At 35.7% G+C, this 21,920-nt stretch overlaps 3 protein-coding genes across 6 annotated transcripts; 2 read left to right on the top strand and 1 right to left on the bottom strand.

Annotated features, from left to right (window-relative positions):
• The first annotated feature begins 8,590 nt into the window (after positions 1 to 8,590).
• On the top strand, positions 8,591 to 9,199 carry LOC115972911 (serine/threonine-protein phosphatase 7 long form homolog). Its single transcript, XM_031093139.1, has one exon. The coding sequence runs from the start codon at positions 8,591 to 8,593 to the stop codon at positions 9,197 to 9,199; it is 609 nt and encodes a 202-aa protein (XP_030948999.1).
• Positions 9,200 to 12,857: 3,658 nt separating this feature from the next.
• On the bottom strand, positions 12,858 to 15,411 carry LOC115972899 (protein PELOTA 1-like). 4 transcript variants are annotated; one of them, XR_004087564.1, is made up of 6 exons: positions 15,143 to 15,411; positions 14,892 to 14,948; positions 14,489 to 14,559; positions 13,604 to 13,657; positions 13,397 to 13,465; positions 13,182 to 13,288 (listed from the first exon to the last, which is right to left on the bottom strand). XR_004087564.1 is itself a non-coding variant. In XM_031093127.1 (4 exons), the coding sequence occupies exons 1-4, from the start codon at positions 13,816 to 13,818 to the stop codon at positions 13,148 to 13,150; spliced, it is 327 nt and encodes a 108-aa protein (XP_030948987.1). In that variant the 5' UTR covers positions 13,819 to 13,897; the 3' UTR covers positions 12,858 to 13,147. The 4 variants fall into 4 exon arrangements, 1 of the variants encoding a protein (XP_030948987.1); XR_004087562.1 differs by lacking the exon at positions 14,489 to 14,559 and having other exon boundaries at positions 13,390 to 13,465; XR_004087563.1 differs by lacking the exon at positions 14,489 to 14,559.
• A 3,904-nt stretch (positions 15,412 to 19,315) lies between these two features.
• Positions 19,316 to 21,096, top strand: LOC115972910 (protein SYM1-like). The gene is made up of 5 exons (XM_031093138.1): positions 19,316 to 19,468; positions 19,675 to 19,815; positions 19,930 to 20,041; positions 20,141 to 20,316; positions 20,967 to 21,096. Exons 1-5 carry the CDS (start codon positions 19,316 to 19,318, stop codon positions 21,084 to 21,086), a joined length of 702 nt encoding a protein of 233 aa, XP_030948998.1. The 3' UTR covers positions 21,087 to 21,096.
• Positions 21,097 to 21,920: the final 824 nt, after the last annotated feature.

The following is a 21,920-nucleotide window of genomic DNA, read 5'->3' as shown; positions in this document are numbered from 1 at the left end:
CTGAATTTGTTAGAATACACACGAGAGCATGGTAGATCTTGTGAATGTGCGAAATGCGTGGAACCTGCAGGGTCCAAAATTTCTTGCAGAATAAGCGATTCTATTAGCTACTTCACGGGCTTACCTCCTCACATGAAAGAATTCTCAGTTACCAACTCCTCCATTAGCTTGCTTGAAGTCTGACAGAAAATTGCTACTACATCATATGGTATGTTGTGACCATCTTTTGTCCATAATTTGTTCCTACAATACCACATTGATGAAGCCAGCACCATAAAGCCTTCATTCACATCTGCACAATTCCAATGAAGAATTTGTTCTGTAACTTCAGAGAACTGTAAACTTGAATATTCTTGAATAGCGCCGCAAGCCAAACCGGACTTGATTCCCATGCTAACCGAGCTGCTCCACAAAATCATGATTTGTCTCTTCCTCATTGAGACTACAATGCACTTATATAGGAAAAGAAAGCCTATGGCTACCAAGAGACCTTTAAGGTAACCCTAAAGTACTCCTATTGTGGCTAGGAGACTCTAAAACACACTAATTTAATTATGTTAAGCATGCAATTAGACTAGAAAAAAAGAAAAATCACTAAAAAAAAAATATGAAGAAATTACTGATTCGAATCCTACAACTCTAGGAGACAACCCAAAAAAGACAAATATATTACGAAATTACTAATTCAAATCCTCCGACTCTAGGAGACATTCCAAAACAAACAAGAGATTCAATCTGTTAAATTGAAAGCTATAGTAAAAGTAGAATTTATCATAAATAAATAAAAAAGACTAATTAAAAGCCTAAACAAGAGAATTTTCCTTAAATGCAACCTAGATCATGGTTGTAAAGGCAATGAGTTTTGATACTCACGAAGATTACCTTTCAACTTTCAAGTCACCAAATTTCATCTGATTCCGTTTGTTGGCTTTGATTATTTTTACTAGTACTTTTCTACTCTTGCGTATTGATTTCCAAAAGTCGGCAAAAATGGCCAACTACTACTATTTAGCAAAAAAATTAGTAATCTACCACTGTTTTAGAAATATGTAGGGATCTACCATTTTTTTGAAACTTGAGTTTGTGAAACTCGAGTTTGCCATGAAACTCGAGTTCCAAAAACTCAAGTCTTTGAAAAAATATACTCTAAAAAATTTTGAAAATTTTTCCATGGTACTCGTCGATTTCGCCAAACTCAAGCACTCAAAAAATGGTAGATCCCTACATATTTACGAAATAGTGATAGATTGCCACATAATTTGCGAAAAGGTGCTATTTGACTATTTTCACCCACGTTTTGGTGGTTTTTAGCAACTTTGGTTCGTAAGTCGTAACTCCTATGGCAAGCGCTTCTTCTTCGTTGCATACTCGCCGAAGGGAATAAGATGTCTTCCTTGGTTTCAACAGCGAGGACAATCTAAGAATAAATACGACCATACCTAATCAATTCCAATACTCATATATAAATCTAACCAAATTAAGAGTTTATTCAGATGTTATTAAGTGTGGTAGAATGTATTGAATTTTAAGCAAAAAACTGATGTGCCAATCTCTTATTGAATGATGTTAAACATAGGTTTTACACCTATCCTTACCAAATTCGGACTCTTAATACTAATCTCCAAATGTAGGGTTCAAAATAATACTTTCATTTTAATTTCTAATATCATTGTTGATGCACAAATTTTGTAAGTAAATGCTGTTTTGGATTTTTTTTTTCTCATCTTCATAATAGATAAATTCTATACCTATTATATATATATATATATATATATATATAACCAAAACCTCTGAAACTCTCACAATTTTTCACGTTAGCACAATATTTAAATAAAATTATTTTTGTTTAGTCCAAACTTAACAATGAGTGAAACTCTATCTCTCTAACAAGTCCAACTTAAACTCAAATTCATCATTTTTTTTAAACAAAATTATTTTTGTTTAATCCAAACTTAACAAAGAGTGAAACTCTATCTCTTTAACAAGTCCAACTTAAACTCAAACTCAAGCATTGATATTATTATTATTATTATTATCATTATCTGTATATAATAAGAAGATTCAGAAAGTTAGTTATTGTTTTTTTTTTTCTATCAAAAATACCCTTAAATTAATCAACCAACAACTTAAAAATGGGATTAAAATAGTAAATTGGCAAAAAAAAGTTAGTTATTGCTTTTTTTACTGTCAAAAATACCCATACCTAAAACATAAAAATTGGGTTAAAATAGTAAATTGACAAAAATAATAAATTCCTACTTCTATGTTGAAATACCTTCCTACTTCTAATAAACTCCTACTTTTACGTTGATTTAAATTCCTACTTCTACTCACTAACTCCCTACAAAATAGGATCACTCTTCTGTTAGTTTTAAAACTCCTCCAATTTACAAAACTCACCCCACGTATTCTTTTTTTTTTTTTTTTTTTTTTTTTTTGGTGATTGGAAAAAGTAGAAATCCCAAATTATAATAAATTCAAATTATTAATCTTTACCCCAAAAATAGAAAGCCTCTGAGCACGTGAGGCTAGTTATTATTATTATTATTATTATTATTATTATTATCTCTCTACTTCCCTAATGTGATATTTTATGATAGGGTGCAAATTTATAGTCATGGATTATTCTTTTGGATGTAACTCAATCTTTTTCTTTTATTTTTCTATTTTTTAGTCATATATATCTTGTTTTGTTTAAATAATTTCTAAGCCGTAAATCATTTGATTCTTTAATATTTTTTGGTCTTTCAAAAGTTTTAATATCTAAAATTTTAATTTATTTTATCTGAAATTGTCTGACAATTTTTTTGTAAGCCATTGCACATTCAAGCAATGACTCTTCATCAAATTGTAACACAAGTTAAATTCATACAAGAACAAATCATGTAATTGTGTAGTTTCTTAATCAATTTAAGATTTTATAAAATTATTTTAATCTACCTCACAAATAGGTAGGTTCCCGTGCATAGCACAGGTTAATGACTAGTTATTATTAGGCAAAAACCATATTTTCGTCTCTACATTTTCACGCGATTACCACTTTGGTCCCTAAATTTTTTTTCCACCGCTTTTAGTCCCTGTCCTGGAAAACGCGCCTCGTTTTAGTCCTTTCTGTCAGTGCTCTAACGACAAAGTCCTACGTGGCAGACGGAACTATTAAAATAATAATAAAAATTTTTATTTTGACATTAAAAAATGCCACATCAGCATCTAAATTAAAAAAATTAATTTATTAATTTTAACTAAATAAAAAAAATTAAAAACAGAATTAAAAACCAAAAATCACATGAATTGAGATCTAAGTGTGTTTTGAACAAAAACAACAAGAACACAAATCCAGATCTAAGAACACAAAGCCAAATCTAAGAACACAAACCCAGAAATTAAAATCCAAAAACTAAAAATCTCAAAATCACCATTTTCTCAAACCCAGCAAAATCATCAAATCCTAAAACCCCAAAGTACCAAATCAATCCAAAAATACAACACAACCTATCCAAACAAAAAAAAAAAATCTCAAACTCAGAAAAACCCATCTCAAGCAAGCAAACCCAGCAAACCCAACTCAAGCTTGTGCTCGAAGTGGTCAAGGCGATACCCATATCTCTTTCTATGAAGATCTTCTCCTTGAGGCTAAAAAAACAACAACAAAATTAACAAAACCAATACACACAAAATCTTCTATGAAATCAACAAAAGGAAACTGTGAAGAGAGAGAAGGTTGAGAAAAGCGAACCAAGGCGGTGAGACGAGGGAAGAGACGGCTGGGTTTAGATCAACGACGATGGCGGCGTGCTTAGATCGGTTAGAGGGAGAGACTTTTGGGAGCTGATGAGTCGAGATGGGTTTGGGAGGGGAAGGGAGGTGAAGAGACGGGATGGGTTTGGGAGAGAAAGGGAGGTGAAGAGTCAATTGGGTTTAGGAGGCAAAGGGTCTTGTGGTGTGCTCAGATCGGCGGCGGTGTGCTCACATCGGTATTGACGGTGGGAGGGAGGAGAATCGGTGTGCGACGACGGGGAGAGACTTTTAGGAGCTGAAATGAGATCGACCAAGACTCATGTTTGAGGTGGGTTTGCTTGCTTGAGATGGGTTTTTCTGAGTTTGAGATTTTTTTTGTTTGGATTGGTTGTGTTGTATTTTTGGATTGATTTGGTACTTTGGGAATTTAGGATTTGATGATTTTGCTGGGTTTGAGAAAATGTTGATTTTGAGATTTTTAATTTTTGGATTTTAATTTTTGGGTTTGTGTTCTTAAATCTGAATTTGTGTTCTTGTTGTTCTTGTTCAAGACACACTTAGATCTCAATTCATGTGATTTTTGGTTTTTAATTCTTGTGGGAGGGTTTCTCGTCTCGGCTCCCAATTAGTAGGTATTTTCCGCTTTGGGGTGTTTCACCTACACGGTTTTACTCAATCTCACATCGAGGAGAGATGCCTCCCACATGTGTAGTAGTGGTACACATGCGTCTTGGGCTCAAGCTTATAAGGCAAATGTGGGAGGCATCTCTCCCCGATGTGGGATTGAGCAAAACCGTGTGGGTGCAACACCCCAAAGCGGACAATACCTACTAATTGGAGGACGAGACGAGAAACCCTCCCACAATTCTGTTTTTAATTTTTTATTTAGTCAAAATTAATAAATTAATTTTTTTTTAATTTAGATGCTTACGTGGCATTTTTTAATGTCAAAATAAAAATTATTATTATTATTTTAATAGTTTCATCTGCCACATAGGACTTTGCCGTTAGGGCACTAACGAAAAGGACTAAAACGAGACGCATTTTCCAGGATAAGGACTAAAAGCGGTGGGGAAAAAAAAAAGTTAAGGACCAAAGTGAAATTGCGTGAAAATGTATGGACGAAAATGTGGTTTTCGCCTTATTATTATTATTATTATTATCATCAAAAACTTTTTTGTGCATTGTGCATGTTATAGATTTCTATTAGTTAAATAATACTAAAATAGTAAGTATAATGGGTAGCAAAATCATAATCTAACATAACATTGTTGTTGGGTCACCCTATAAATTATTCGGGATTTTTGTTTTTATTACAAGGGAAAAGTTAAAGGTGGCTCTAAGTGAATTAATTTAGAAAATATTTCTAAAAATATTTGAAAAGAAAAGAAAAAAAATTAAAAAATTAATTTTTTACCCTTTTTTTTTTATTAAAATGGTATTAATACTTTCCTACAATAATCTATTAAAAAAATTACTTTAAGGGCACCTGTTAATTGAACCCTTATTATAAAAAATTAGAAACTAATTTGACCCTTTAGTTTAGTTGTTAAATAATTAATTGTATGAATTTAATCCTTAACCTTATTTTATTTTATTTGAAACTTTTGAATATTTTTATTGAAAGATGGTTAGCTGGGGAGTGCAATTTCTCTCACGTTGCTTCAACTTTTTCATAACTTTAAACTCTTTTTATCCCTCTAACTTTTAACTCTTTAAAAAAAAAAAAAAAAAAAAAACTTTCTTCGTTCAATAGTTCTATATCATTTGTCAAAAAAAAAAAAGGTCTATATCCAAAGGTTTATCTTTTAACTTTTGATTGGTGGACCATTCAAAATGGATTGCACAGAATTAGCAATGAATAAATTGACTAGATTATGAGCATTGACCGAATAAATTTACTAGATCAGATAGCTGACTTTACTAAATCTCCTTTTCCCAAAGAAAGCAGTGTACACACCATATCCCAAAATCTGTAAAAGTTCTCACTTTTCTAGTTTTCTTCACGCCCACACGGATTTTCTTAGAAAATAATTATAAAATCCAAACAATATCATTAGTTAGGAAACGTTTCAAACTAATTTGGTTTCTAACAATTCGAGTTCAGAGAACTCAATTTTTAGGTTATAAAATCAAGTATATTGTACTCGAGTTTCCTGTTTTGCTAGCAGCTGAGGTGGCCAGAGTGTCCACGTAGGCCAGAAATCGAGTTCAATGGACTCGTTTTGTAAACCTAGAAACTGAGTTCATTGGACTCGGTTTCTAAGCCAAGAAACCGAGTTCATTGAACTCGATTTTTATACATATAAATCGAGTTCAATGAACTCGGTTCACAAGACCAGAAACCGAGTTCATTGGACTTGGTTTGATTTAAAGGAAACCGAGTCCATTGTACTCGGTTTCCTTTGGGTACGTGTCCATCATCGCACGCACTCAAAAAACTAAGTTCAAAAAGCACACAAAAAAACTAAGTTCAAAACACACAGTTCTCTCACTCTTATTCCCTCTCACTCTCAGTCTCTCTCTCACTCTTACACTCTCACACTCTCATTCCCTCTCGCCTCTCGCTCCCGTTGCTCCGTCTCCACCTCGCTCAGTCTTTCTCCCTCAGTGGTTGGCTCCAACTACCTCACAAAAGTAAGGACTCTCTCTTTTTTCTAGGTTTATTGGTAATGGAGGCATGCATTGTACTTGATATTTGGGGGATGTAGAGTTTGCTACCATATCTGATACTGTGAGGCAAATAATTTGTTCAATTCAAGGAAAATGTAGGATTTTGATTATGGTCATCTAGCTGGCCTTTAATAAAATGTGCTTAATGGATTTTGATTTTGTAGAGCTTTTTTAATAAAATGTGCTCAATCTAGTTGGCCTATAAAACAAAAATTTATTGTGAAGACTATGATGGTGTTTGCATGTAGAAAGCTAATTTTATGTTTATCTCAGCATGTAACTTGTTAAGGAAAAAAAGTCTGATCTGAGCATGTAAAACTGTAGCATTTTTGAATTTGAATGCAAATACTGCATATGGGGCTGGTATTTGGATTGAATTATTGAAATAGGAAATCTGGGGAATTGAAATGAAGGGTGTTCTGATGATAAAAGATTCAAAGTCGTAAAAGGGGAATGTAGAAGTTAGAAAGAGTTTACCATAATTAATAGAAAATGTTAAGATATGCTACTACTTTCAGATCTAGAAAACCACTGTTTATTTCTTTTTATAAAAGAAGTGCAAAATATGAAGTATATTCTAGTACCAAAATGCAATTTAATAAGATTTTAAAGACATTTTCATGTTAGGAACAAGCTTGCATATAATTATCACCATAGTCTGTCCAAAATGTTAATAGCATCCACGAGGTATTAACTGTATACTGATTGGGATCATAGAGAAAGTTGATGTGTTTATCATTTTTTAAGGTATAATTATCGATTAATTCAATTTTGTGGAATTGCATTTATGTAAGGGCCATACCTGCTTTTGTAGTTTTTTGATAAGTGACAAAAAATTCAAAATTTCATCACCTCAGTGCATTTATGTAAGGGCCATACATGTATGGGCCCTCACCTTAGTGCTGCTTCTACTCTGCTCTTAGGTCTCCATTCAGAACTGTTCAAATGATAATAGTAATATAGAATTTTATGCTTGAGAAAGAACTTTTAGACATGATTATTAGGATTTTACAAAATTTCTAATGCATTTCATATGCAATTTAGTTTGTTCTTTTACATTTTGTAACTGCAAATTTCCAAAACTATTTATGTCATATTATATATTTATTTAATCATTTTTTTTTCAAAATTCATTATAAAGCTTGTTTAGTGATTTTGCAGTGGTAGTTGCTCTTTTGGTTTCTTGAACTTCGTGCTAGGTTGGTATTAGAATTTTAGAACTGCACAATTATCACTTATCAAAAAAAGAAAAAGAACTACACAATTATTGGAAATTTGGGGCTGTTACATGCACTGTGATAATCTCTTGAGACTCTATCTCCAATTTTCATTTCTTGATTTAAGCAACCACTTCAAGACGTTTGCCACTGGGTCTATTAACAACTAGGATGCATAAGTGTTTTCTGGATTGAAGTGTGCCTGTCTGTAGTAATTTATTGTAATTTTGGTGATCTGAAACCAAAATTGAAACTTCTCAGTCCATCTTCCATTGAATATGTGATGGGAGAAAAGCATCATAGTTTTAACTATTATGATTTTAATGATTTGTGATTGTTGTTGTTGAACTAGAATTAATAGTAATTTATTGTTGAAGAAATTAGGCTATACATTGAGATCCTTGCCAATTTATCTTCAACATGTGCTTATATTACTCTTGACTCCCTAAACTTCGTGCAGTATGGCTGCTGTTCCTGCTCAGATCCCTGATGAGTTCGGTCCTGGTCCCATTGAGGATTCGGTGTTAAGGTTTCTAAAAGATCATCGATCGTGTGCTGTTTAGGAAGGCAAGGTAAAATTAAACCGACCACCTGCTGAATATTCTCTTCTTATCCTTTTACATTATGTTGATTTTTTTTTTTTTTCCATTTCTAAAACTCTAAATTTGTCAATGATATTACTAGCTTTGAATGCATAGTCATGCCTATTAGTTGGGTTAAGTTAGATTGGCAGACTGTTGCACACCCTTATATAAAGGTTACACCCTTATGGCATATTGTATTTCATCACCATGGTTCTATCATGTGTAGGATCCGGGGGCACTGAAATGCCGTGGTCGTAATGACGAGTTGCGAAAATGATGCCCAATAGTGATGGATGATCGCGTCCTCGACATTGTCAAGAGAGTTGGATTAGAGGGGCTGTATAGGACCCCAAGTAGAGAGATTGATCATACTTGATAATGTCCTTCGTTGAGAGATGGCGGCCTGAAACCCACACCTTCCACTTGCCACATGGTGAAACAATGATCACATTACAAGATGTGGAGGTTCTTTTGGGAATTTCAATCGACGATGAGGCAATTGTTCGAAAAACTAACTTGACATGGGCTGCTGAATGTCAGACTTTGCTTGGAATTGCTACTAATGCTGTGGTGCTTAAAGGACAAAGGATCCTAATTAATAAGCTACTAGAAAAAATTGACCAAGGGTTGCTCGATGGTGCAGCAGAGGTGGTTGTGCATCAATATGCACGATGTCATATTCTAGCACTCCTGGCAGACATAATTTTTTCCGACAAGTTTGGCGATAGGATGCATACGATGTGGTTGCAGATGTTGAGGGACCTTCGCAATCCACCTCAATACAGTTGGGGGAGCGCTTGCCTTGCATGGTTGTACAGAGAGTTATACAGGGCAACCGACAGAGGTGTCAGTCAGATTGGTGGGGCTTTGCTACTGGTTCAGTATTGGGCATGGTTCAAATTCCCTTTTTTGTGCCCAAGGAAGGACCTCCCACCAGATGATGCATATGGCCCACCATTTGCACCTTCTCCACTCTCCATTAAGTAAATCTTTTCCTTGACCGATTGTCTCTATTAGAAATAGATCCATAATTTTAAACGACATGACAAAGGATCCTAATTAATAAGCTACTAGAAAAAATTGACCAAGGGTTGCTCGATGGTGCAGCAGAGGTGGTTGTGCATCAATATGCACGGTGTCATATTCTAGCACTCCTAGCAGACACAATTTTTTCCGACAAGTCTGGCGATAGGGTGCATACGATGTGGTTGCAGATGTTGAGGGACCTTCGCAATCCATTTCAATACAGTTGGGGGAGCGCTTGCCTTGCATGGTTGTACAGAGAGTTATGCAGGGCAACCGACAAAGGTGCCAGTCAGATTGGTGGGGCTTTGCTACTGGTTCAGTATTGGGCATGGTTCAGATTCCCTTTTTTGTGCCCAAGGAAGGACCTCCCACCAGATGATGCATATGACCCACCATTTGCACCTTCTCTACTGTCCATTAAGTAAGTCTCTTCCTTGACCAATTGTCTCTATTAGAAATAGATCCATAATTTTAAACGACATGACACATTGTTAGATATAGAGAATAAAATTTTAACCTTGATATTCCTCAAATTTTGAAAATTAATAGGATTTTTATTTATTTTTATATATCTTTTTACAACCACTGAGGTCATATGTTATGATTGATGTATAATACAAGTGTTATTAATTTCTAGCTCCACCACTAATCATATGTTTAGATAATCATTTATTGGTATAAACTTAGTCGTATGTAATGTTAAATTTACGATTGCCTATCATTTATTGTTGATGATTACTTCAAATTCTCAATTCCAAGTATTGACTCATTTCTTAATTGTAGGACTGTGTGGGTCGTGAGCACGAAAAATAGCCCCCAAGAAATCTGTCTGGTCCAGTACCATTAGCTTTTAGATTCTATGCATCCCAAGCAGGTACCCAAATTGTATTTCTTCTATTGTCTATGACTATTGTATTTATAAATGTAAAATAGCTCATAGTTGAAAATAATGGAACATTGCATAATGTGCTGCCCTTTTATTTGGCTACTTTAGGTGGTGTGGCAACCATATGAAGCTGAATTAGCCCACCTACCTGCATTCTGTGTCACAAGAAGGGACGTATGGACGGCGAGGGTGCCGCTTGTATGTTTCTGGCTAGTAGAGAAACATACACCGAACTGTGTTCTTCGTCAGTTTGAGATGGTACAAGAGATCCCCCATATGTTGATATTGACGACGCCCTTCATGACATAGGCCTGAGGGGGAGGATTGCGGTGAATTGGAGGGACAAACATTATGGCCATATCCAAGTGTAGAATAGTCGAGCACGATCTCTATGTCATGGCGTACAACTAGAGGGTGCTATGTCGCCTGCTCATCCATACTTCGATTGGTACGATAGGGTGACTTGGAGGTTCGTCGACCACACTACCGTGTCACTTCTTATTATGGTAATTGCTTCGACCTTTCTTTTCAAATTTTGTTGCGTATCACTATTTTTGTGTTAGATGTACTAATTGTATTTATTTACTTGCAGGTTGCCAGTTACAAGCAGTTGTTGATGTGTCATGCAGTAGGTAGTCCTGAGTACAAGCAGATTACAACTGTAGTTAAGGTAGTGGAATGCCTTCACCGTATAACTACCTAACTTCCCTTGGAAGAGACCGATGGGGCAAATCAAGAAGCGCCAAGAGATACTGGACGACCAAGCACGAGCTCAACTCGTGCCAGCCATAGCCATGGTCAGCGTGCTGCACCCCATCAGGTTGTCAGTAGGCCGGGTCCCCCTCCACCCCCACATGCACTAGAGTTCCCTCCACCCCCACATGCATCTCCTGCACTAGAGATCTCTCCATGTACTGCTCATGCAGTTCCTGACCTAAAGATCCCTCTACCCACTGCTCATGTATCTTTTTACCCCGAGATCCCTTCACACACCCCATGAATTTTTTGACCCCGCTCATCTTTCATTTACCCCGCCATCCTTTGATCTCGGCTATGATTTCAATCAGACCCCTCCTGTCATGCACACTCAATCCCCCTCGTACAGCATTGGTCATATAGACCATGTACCACCCCATAGTCAATCCATGTCATTCATGCCTACTCCTGGATTGCATACAGATCCCATGACTACGGGCCGCACTCACATTTCATCTGCTACACCATCCTCCCCCGCAGTTGTAGGATCTTCAGTTGTTAGGAGTCAAGCAAAATAGCGAGATGTGCATGTTGAGAATGAGCAGGTAGTTGGGTTACAGTCACCCCCACAAGGTCGACCTAAACGCACAACAAAAGCACCTCCTTGTGGGACAGGTGGTCACAAAGCAGGACACAAGGCTGGCCCTACGGTACGACAAGTCATTTAATGCATGGAGCATATTGAGTAATTGCTGTTATGGTTGGTATTAGAATTTATGTAATCCATTGTTTGGTTGTAACTCCATCTTTGCAGCAGCCTCACCAAGGAGATGCAGTACCCCCTCCCCCACATGCCAGACACTATATGAGACAGCATAAGTGTAAAATGCATTAGGATCAACACCCCATCTGAATGTGTATGTGAATTTTGTTATCATTTGTTTTCAATTTGTTTATTTCAGGCTAAATGTAATATATTGTTATCTCCGAAATTTGGTGTAAGCTAGATTTCTTTCGTCTTTAGCAACAAAAGGATTATTCTTCATTCATATGGCTGGTGAGGATTAAAACTATTTATACATCTCAAGCCTTTTTGGAGTTGACCTCATGTGGCTTACTCCTATTGGCTCACTTATTGCGCATGTGTTTTATAGAATATACACGTGATTAATGTATTAGATTGATATATATTATGTGTAAATAATTTAGATTGAGTTCACATCGATCATGAAGGTTTCTGTTATTACCATGATGATTTGTGCAAACGATGTTAATGCTAGGATTGCTAGCGTGTTGGGAGGTTTGGTGTGTGTTTAGAAGCGTAAACCTATGTTGAGTATTTCCATAAACTGCGGAAGTAGGAATGGGAACATTTAGGGAGAACATTCTGTTTTATGCAGCTTTGTTTTTGTTGAGGAAATGTTTCGGTAATCGTGATGATCTGTGGTGTTGGGATTTGGGAGTAGAGATTTAGATGACAGTTTTCAGAAATTAATCTTCAAATAACCTTGCTTTATTGTCTCTCTTCCCTTTCACTTTGTATATATCAAAAAATAAAAGCAACATTTGGGTCTGGGTTTTTGTACCCCACTGGGGAGGAGAGGGCAACATAGATTGTTTATGTGCCTAAGCTGCTCCAAAGTTTAGAGTTTAGAGTACGAATTTTGAGATGGATTTGGGGGATAATGAATATAACCTCATTCCTTGTTTTCTCTTCCTTTGAACTTTGAATATATTAAGGGGGAAAAAAAATCTTTGCCCCATCTTCATTTTCTACTTGTTTGGAAAATGCTCTTAGCTCTCTATATAGAGAGCTAAGAGTGTATATACAGTCTCTAAGAGTGTATATATTGATAAAAAGGGAACACCCTAGTGCACTCCAGTTCCATGGTCCTGTAATGTAATGTAATATGGAAATAAAAGGAATACATACTTTTGGTCCATAAGGACCATAACTGAAAGAAAAATCAAACAAGAAATGAGTGTATCCATAACTGAAAGAAAGTTCTAAACAAATTATAATGAAACGACACACATATAAGTCAGCTTGAGTTATTTGATCAGAGACTGTTCTGTTATCTTAGATGATGGAATATGAATTTGGGACTAAGGATATTTTCAAAGATTTTTCAAGATAAGGATTGCAAAAGCAAACTAGTACCTATCTATTCTATCCACATAAACAGCTCAACAAGTCATTCCAATTTATCCAATAGTACTAAAACAGTGACTAGCTTGAGTTGATCTTCATACCTACTATCTTTAGAACCATTCTATCTCACTGTTAGTTACTATCACAGACTATCTCCTTTACTATTCTAAAAACTTTAGCACCAGAAGCAAAAAAGATAGCAACCATACTTGTATCCTGATGTTGTATGCACAAGAACTATCCGTGACTTGTTCTCGATAATAGGTCTCGGCTGTCTTCTTTCTGCCTCCAACAATAAGTGACGATGAAACTGATCCTGAAACATATTTGGAGGCACCAATCAGGGGAAAAAAATGTAAACCTATATACTCCAAACATATGTCATTTATGCTTAAAAGGAAAGATCATAAGACCTACACCAGACCTTTGTGAAACCAGGACTTACAATCACAGCACAGCGGACAACATCAAAATCAACATGCTTCAAGAAAGCCTAAAACATATTGATAAAACACCCACACATTGATTAAACACCCACAGAAAGATTCTCAGTCAAATTGCTGAAATGAAATATTGGAGATAAAGGCCTTGAAATAAGAGATAATAATTTCCTATAACTTAATAACCATACCGACTCATAACCAGCAATAGCAGGTCCATGTTTCCGAGGAATTGAAGTTTCTATCTGTGAACGAGTAATTGTTACACTGTTAAATATTATTCACACAACATAAGTTAGTTATAATTGTAAAGATACCATCAAGGATAAGAAATTAAAAATACTATATTGTATCTCATCTTGATCTCTTGCCCCTTTATCAAAGCACATGAGCGCTCTAGATTCATGGAATCTCCAAACAAGTATTAGATTAAAAGTAACACACTGTCTAACCCACACCAAGCTAGCTACTCAGGAGGAAGAGCTGATTGTACACATGAAAATTATATAAGATAATTTGCATATAAGTTGACTGTACACAGGCAGTGTGCTAAGAACCCATAAAAAAACAACAAACTATAGGCTAGAATCCTTTAATCAACAAAACTAAAAAACAATAAAAGAAAGAAGGGTAGGATACGAGGATGCCCCATGAAGATTTTAAAAAATCCATTTTGTCCGAGAAATTATTATAAGCGAGTTGCATTTCGGGCAGCAGTTAGCAGTATTTATACAATCTTTCCACATCACTTTAGAAGACAACATCACTCTAATTACAACATCAGCTCAGAGAATTGGGTTCTCACTAGGTATGCATTTAATTTAAAAAGAACTAAACCCACCATCAAATTTCCATTACAGTCAAATCACACTCAAAATTTTATAAAACCAAACCAATAATTCACTTTGAAAGACAAATAAACCCAATTCACACTGTGGATGAACCAAACCAAAACAAATAAACCCCCCTAGTTTCATCCCCTTACCACTAACCTCCACTATCAGTAATCTCCCTCTCAATTTCCACAACCCAAAGCTGGTCATAGACATGACAAGTGAAAAATACAAGAAGCTTACTAAATTTCTCTGATATACAGGCCTCTAATGTAACTAATATTGAATATAGCAATTCGGAGTAGATTCCTCGTCTGTTTAAAATTTCAATTAGCATAACACAACCATTAAATTTCTCGATCTTAAATCTCTAAGATCTAGCAAAAAATTAAATGAGAAATAATTTCCATTTGTTTGAACCAAATTTTACATGGAGTACTTGAAACAGAGTATGAAGTAACGAAAAATAATTCTATAGATTGAAGTAACGAAAAATAATTCTATGGATTTTCTAAAAGAAAATTGAATCTGATCACATTAACAAGGAAAATATGCTCAGATGTAAATTTCTGCTAAAGAAATTCAAATGCGATTGTCCGTAATTGAAGTTGAAAGACAGAAAAATTGGAAATCTGATGATGATTACCAGAAGAAGCGAGTCCTGCTCAGTGATTTCAGCTTCCTTCGCTTTCTGTGCTACAACCTGAGGAAAACGATTACGTTACAGTGAGATTCTAAAGCGAATGATCAATTAGAAATCGAAATAGGGAAATCGATGATGAGCTCAGTTTTCTGAGAAATGTGAAATGAAAATAATGGGGAAATCGATGAAAAAGTGTGGGTAAACCAAAAAAAAACAAAAAAATCAAAGACGAAATTAGGGTTTGTGATTCGTACCTAATCGGAGCTGAGAAACACAACGATGAAGAGTCACAAAACCGATATCAACTCGTGCCTAATTGGAGCTGTGCGATTACGTACCTAATCGATGATCGTCGAGCTCTATGAGATTTCCATGAGCTCTGTGAGATTTCTATGCTTTCTCAGTTTCATGCTTTCAGCGAGAGAGTGATAAGAGCTCTATGTGTTTGTGGGTTACGTTCTGGGCTTTTAAATTTTGTTGTGGGTTTTTTCAAGGGATGAAAATTTTGTTGTGGGCTTTTTTCAAGGGGTAAAAATTTTGTAATTTTTTATCAAGGGTTATGGGCTGAAGAAACTGCCGCGTTTTTTTTTTTTTTCACATTTATTTCAAGAGTGATTTTATTATTTTGAGGGACCAAATAACTTTTGAAATAAAGTTGAGTAATATAGCCTGCCGCCCCTGTATTTATAGATTGTATCGACAGATTTTAGTAAACTCTCGATAAAAAAGATTTGAAATAACTAAAGTTTGTTGTAGTGTATGTAGCGGCTCTTCCCCACCCCCTCTCCCCAACTTTTTGGTGTATGCTCTCTGGGGGTGAAGGTAGGGAGTGTTCCGAAGACAGTATTGTCAGCTGTTGTGTTCATCTCATTTATGGCAATTCAAGTTAATATTGGCATTGATGTGGGATGGGCTAAGCATAGCTATGTGGCAAGACCAAGAGTTTGTCTATACCTTAAACATTGTGGGTTTCAATTGTAAAGTGATAATTATATGTGAAATATTTTTTGATAAGTGAGGTTTTGTCCACAAGGAGAAGAGGAAAGGAATATTCAAACTTGTGAAATCTGTTCCATGAGGCATGATTCTCAGTGGAATGTGTTATCCTTGGGGTTAATACATATATGTGAGCTTTTACCTTAAAAGAAAAAGAGTAAGTTATTTTTTTATTTTATTTTTACTATCTTTTCTCTGATGTGGGTTTTCTGGGGGGATATGAAGAGGAACTCAGCGTAATTTTGAAAATGTGGAAGTTTTGGAAGTGCAATTAAAATTTTATTTTCTTTGTTTACTCTGCGGATGGTTATTTGTCCTAGGTCTAGTGACAATGATACTATTTCAGAGTTTGCTAATTTGATCTCTTTTGCTTGTATTTATATGGTTATGATTCTTTGGGCTATCTTCTATTTTGTATTTTTTATGAGGTAGTTTCAATGGAATAAAATATTTTAATTAAAAAGAGAGAGTGATTCTATGCTCATTGACTGGTCACTTGACAAGCTTTCTTGGCGACTGCCGACTATTGCACTAAAGTTGATGACTAAAAAAGAATGAGGAATGCTGTTAACACTATTGTAGGTTTTTATAGGCATTCGTTTTGATTAATGACTTATGTCTTCATGATGCCATATGAGAACCATCTTCATTGGGGATTGAGTGATAGTCCAATGGCACAGGCACCCGCTGTGGTGCCCTGTGTCAGGGGTTCAAACCCTACAAGAACCGGCTTCATTAATGGTGGAATTGAATTGAAAATTAGTATTTTATGGAGATTCTAGCCATAATTTAAAACCCTCAATAATATGATGTCTTGCTACTTATTCAAGGTTGCAGAGATGGAAGCTATTTTGCAACGACACAATAATACGATGCCATCACGTGATGTCCTTGTGTCACTTGCAGATAAGTTCAGGTGTGCCTTGTCTCTTTCATTATTTTGTTCTTTTAATGTTGGAATTGACTTGTGATCATTTGTCTTTGGTTCTAGTGAGTCACTGGATCGTAAAGGCAAGATTACAATTCAAATGAAGCAAGTATGACGGTTTATTTAATTTTTTTCCTAATGATGAATCACTTAGTCTTTTTCTCATGTAGAGTCTTTAATTCAGGTTTGGAATTGGTTCCAAAATAGGCAATATGCTATAAGGGCAAAACTAAGTAAAGCTTATGGGAAGTTAAATGTGTCTCCTATGCCTCGGGATGATTCAACTGCAGTGAGAAATGTGTCTCAGTCAATTTCTGCCCCTATACCTGCTCCTTCAGGTAGGATGCATCCCGCTCTATGTTCAAAATTTAAAAGTTTGTTCAGAATTTTGTGATACTTGTTTGACATTGAGCTTGGTAGCAGTTTGAAGTTGCTCCCTACTCATATTTTTTTTCTACTACTACTATATGTGACTGTATTGTTTAAAATGCTTTACATGTTTAAATGCTAGTTTGGTGATTCTGGTGTGCCAGTAGTCACTGTATAGCTCAATCTAAGAAATATTGGCTTCCATGTTCTTTATGTGTTTTAACTTCTGTGCTTATTTCCTATTGTCATCAATCGCAAGGTGTACCAATATATATGTGTGTGTGTGTGACTGGTAAGCATTGCCCCTCCTATCCTGATTTCGATTCTGCAAGTTCTTTAGAAAACTACTTATATATATATATAGTTCTTTAGAAAAGTAGTGCTTCCATTCTTCATAAGGGAAATCACATGCTGTCATTGATATCAGCTTCATGAAGCAGAGATCACTAGTTCAAATATCCCCTTTTCTGTTGTATTACCACTTGGCCACACCCCTTTTCTTGCCCTTGGGTCAAATACTCACTTATAAAAAAATTTCATTGATCTCAGCCCATTGATTTGGATTTAAATTTGGGTGAAGTTTTGAGGTTTAACCTTGGCCCTAGTATACCTAGTTTAGAACCTTTACTGAACTAAATCAAGTTCCATTTATCACGCTGCTCTTGATATACTGCAATTCTTACTCTTCTGTAATCTGTCTGGTAATTAGAGACTGGCAACATTCAGTTTGCTGGATGGTTCAACTTTCCAAGGCTAGGTCCTTATTAAGAATTATCTATAATCTAGCTTTTTCTGCTACTTTCTATGCTATTTGGAGCAAGGGATTTGATACTGTACCATACCGGCTGGTTTGGCTGGTATTTTCCATTCCAGCGAGTAAACAGGTACCGAATCACCTCTAATATGTACCACTCTAAATACCGCTTGATACTGGACTGTATTGGACTCACTGGAGGATACCACCATCATCACCGGAAGCACTCACGTTGCCAGCGGCCTGTCACTCTTCTTTTTCTCTTGCTCTTTCTCTCTTCTCAATCTGTCCATCACACTGTAGTCCAAGAGCCAAAGTGACCCACTTTTTCTCATTTTTCCCCCTCACACTTCCTCCTTTTTTTTTTTTTTTTTTTTTTTTTGTGCGCTGATACAATCCCCAACCAAACCCACTTTTTTTTTTCTTGACAGGTTGAAAATTTTGAGCCAAAAATAAATAGCTTTGAAATTTTTAAACTCCAATGCAAGCTGAAAGACATCTATTTTCCATACATTCAGGTTTGTTTGCCTTGAATAAAATGCTTAATGGTTATTGCTAACTTTTAGTTTCATTGGTGAACAGAAGTAGAGATATTTGTTACACTTTGCAATGCAAAAACCTTAGGAATACCCATAGCCTTGAGGTGATCCCAAGTAATTTTCATAAGGATGTTGTGCTTGTTTCTGCCATGCTGAGATGTGCTTCATTGTGACAGCTTTGACAATGCTGATTTTCATGTGATCTTTTTTGCTTATTTCTTTGAGTTGCACCTAATTTGAATAATGGCTGGGTTGGAGTCACATGTTGCTGTTTTAATAGTAGTCTGCATCAAGGCACTGATGCTAATTATTTCTTTTCTTTAGGGTCTTCAACAAATTTTACATTTGAGGCAGTACAATGGGCGTGTTTTTTTTGTGCTTGCACCTGGCTTTGAAACCTATGGAGAGCCAACTAGTTACCCCAACAAATCTATTGGCAAGCCTGATAGCTACAGTACAAGTGAAGAGGAGTCTATTAAGGTTCGGCATCATGGTTACCAGGGACCTAATATTGACTTGGAGAATGCATATGGTGCTAAAGAAGGGCCACTATGAAGTTATAATGAATGACAAGGTCCTTTCTCTTATCAAAGAGGCAGAGGCACATTACCAGGAGCTTTAGAAATACCGTCTGGTACGTTTGATGCCCTTCCAAAAGTAGAAGGGCATCAAACGTCCCAGACGGTATTTCCAAAACTCTTGGTAATGTGCCTCTGCCTCTTGGATAAGAGAAAGGACCTTGTCATTCATTATAACTTCATAATGGCCCTTCTTCTGTCGATAAAAGTATAATTTAAAATATTAACAACAGTTGCACTAAATATGAACAATTGCTGAATATATGGACAAGATTGCCAAGATAGAAGCTGAACTGCAATCAGCAGAGCCTGTTAAGTTAGAGTTACAGCAGAGGGCTCACTTAGATATTCAGCAGATTCCTACTCTTGTTTCAGAACTTGAGAGCCTCAGACGGGAATACCAGCACTATAGGTATGTAATGCTCTTCTTTATGTCTGTCTCATAGAAACCCAAATGCACCAGTTTGTTTTTGTGGTGATTTTATTTACTATAGCGTTGAGTGGGATTGTTTTATACTCCATATCAACTTTATGATATGCAGCTTGGATTTTAAAGGGAGCTTTAATCCATTCTATCTTCTATGACTTGATTTTATTATTTATTTATTTATTTTTGTGATAGGGGTGGACAATTTATGAGATAGTGAGATATGCACCTCAACACAACTGGACTGCCTATGAGGAAGCTCTTAAGAGAAACCCAGTTTTAGCAAAAATGGTTATTAGTGGAGTGGTGTACTCTGTAGGGGATTGGATTGCTCAGGTTAGTCCATGTTGTGAAATAAGCCCTATATCTTGTTTTTGCTATCACGTATTGGCCTTTACATAATATGTTCAAGTTTTCTCTTTTTTTAATATATGTCCTTGAATTCTGCAGTGCTTTGAGGGAAAACCTCTCTTTGAGTTTGATAGAATACGGATGTTCAGATCAGGCCTCGTTGGCTTTACTTTACATGGTTCCCTTTCTCATTATTATTACCAGTTCTGCGAGGTGAACATTATGTTTCTTTTTTTTTTTTTTTTTCTTCTTGTACTTGGATTTCATATTTCAGCTGCTTGGTTTACCATAAAAGCTTCCTCTCATTTTCAAGGAACTTTTCCTTTCCAGGACTGGTGGGTGGTTCCTGTCAAAGTAATCTTTGACCAAACTGTATGGGCGGCAATTTGGAACAGCATTTATTTTACTGTCTTGGGATTTTTGCGACTTGATTCCCCAGTTAGTATTTTTAATGAATTGAAGGCAACGTTCTGGCCCATGCTGACTGTAAGTGAACCTTCTGCTCTTACTGTATCTTTGCATTCTTGTTGAGCCAATAGTCAGTGCTGACTGACTTCTCTTTGCCCTTTTGCCAATGGTGATTGGTACAGTTTTTGTGTCAATCATAAACTCCTCGTGTATGCATTGGCATATGTGTTCAGTGTGAACTGCTCCTGCCTATCATCATTAATTGTCTGATTTTTAACTAGTTAACACTTGTGACTTGTTTTAATAGATTCTCAAATTTTAAAAAATAATAATAATAATAATAATAATGTTTTTGACTTCTAAATAAGATTATCTTGATCAAGTACAAAGATGTGTTGTCTAAGTCAAAACATATTCGCATTGCCTTCAAGCTTTTGATTTTAGTTCTTTTGGTTCTGGAGATAGCTCAGATTTTTCCACTTGCAAAAAGTTAATAAAAAAATAGATACTATCAGTAGTTGGTAGATTTTTTTTGTTAAACATGGTTGAGTAATACGAAATTGCAATATTTTTATCTGTTTACTACAAGCTAAAGTATATGATTGACCTTAATTCAGGCAGCCTATGCTGTAATCCAGATCAAATAACTATTGTTGTTATCATATGAGTTGATCTATGCTTATGTAAAGTCATCTTCCATTAAACCTTGTTGTTCATTGACTATGCAGGCAGGGTGGAAGCTTTGGCCATTTGCTCATCTTATTACCTACGGTGTGATCCCAGTAGAACAAAGACTTCTTTGGGTGGACTGTGTAGAGCTTATCTGGGTGACAATACTCTCAACGTGAGTATTTAATACGGTTTATTTTGAACTGTTGTATAGACGTATGCTAAGGGCTGAAGAGTGAAGAACTTTGTTATCCATGATTTATTTTCTCCTAGAAAAAGATATGGAAAACGAGCTGAAAGATGAACCCATTCTAAGTGATCCATCTTACCTTAAATACTGCTTAAGAACAATAGATATATGCTTAGTTTTTCTGGCTTATTTGAGGTTTAGATGACGTGTATAGAGATAGGATGTTAAGGAACCTAAAAGTCTCTTTTGGGTAGAGTTAATGTACTGTTCAAAGCTGGAGCTGCATGGTTGCATTCATTTAAATTGTCCCGAGTCCTAAGTATTTCAAGTGCTAAAAAATACTTTAAAGAATTAGCATATATTAGGTGTATGAATGTGAGTAAACGTGGCTTGAATTTGACTGATTCTAAGATTTTCATTCGGCAGATCTAAAGCATCTTTGTGTTCTTTGCTGGGGGTGTCTATTTGAGGCAAAACATTCAATCATTAGAATTCTCCTGGTTTTATTTTTTCACTACATTCTATCTCTTACGCTGGTTGGCCCATTCATTTTTGGGTTGTTTTGCTTGGAATTTTAGTTGTTGGGGCAGTTATGAGGTCAGCCTTTAAAAGAATATTTATAATGGTATTTTTGTTCATGCATGCTGTTGGAGTCTCAAAATTTATTTATCTCTGATATGTATTCACCGGTTAGATGTCCTACTGATCATATCTTAAGATTTGTATCATCAATGAAAATGCTCATTCATTAGGCACATAGGGCAGGTAGAGGCATTTAGGAACAACTCTTTTATATGCTTTACATTTGCTGATAAATTTCATT

Source organism: Quercus lobata, unplaced genomic scaffold (genome assembly GCF_001633185.2).
Source record: "Quercus lobata isolate SW786 unplaced genomic scaffold, ValleyOak3.0 Primary Assembly Scq3eQI_1902, whole genome shotgun sequence".
Lineage (NCBI taxonomy): Eukaryota > Viridiplantae > Streptophyta > Magnoliopsida > Fagales > Fagaceae > Quercus > Quercus lobata.
Note: the sequence above shows the minus strand (reverse complement) of the source record. Positions and strands in the feature narration are given on the sequence as shown.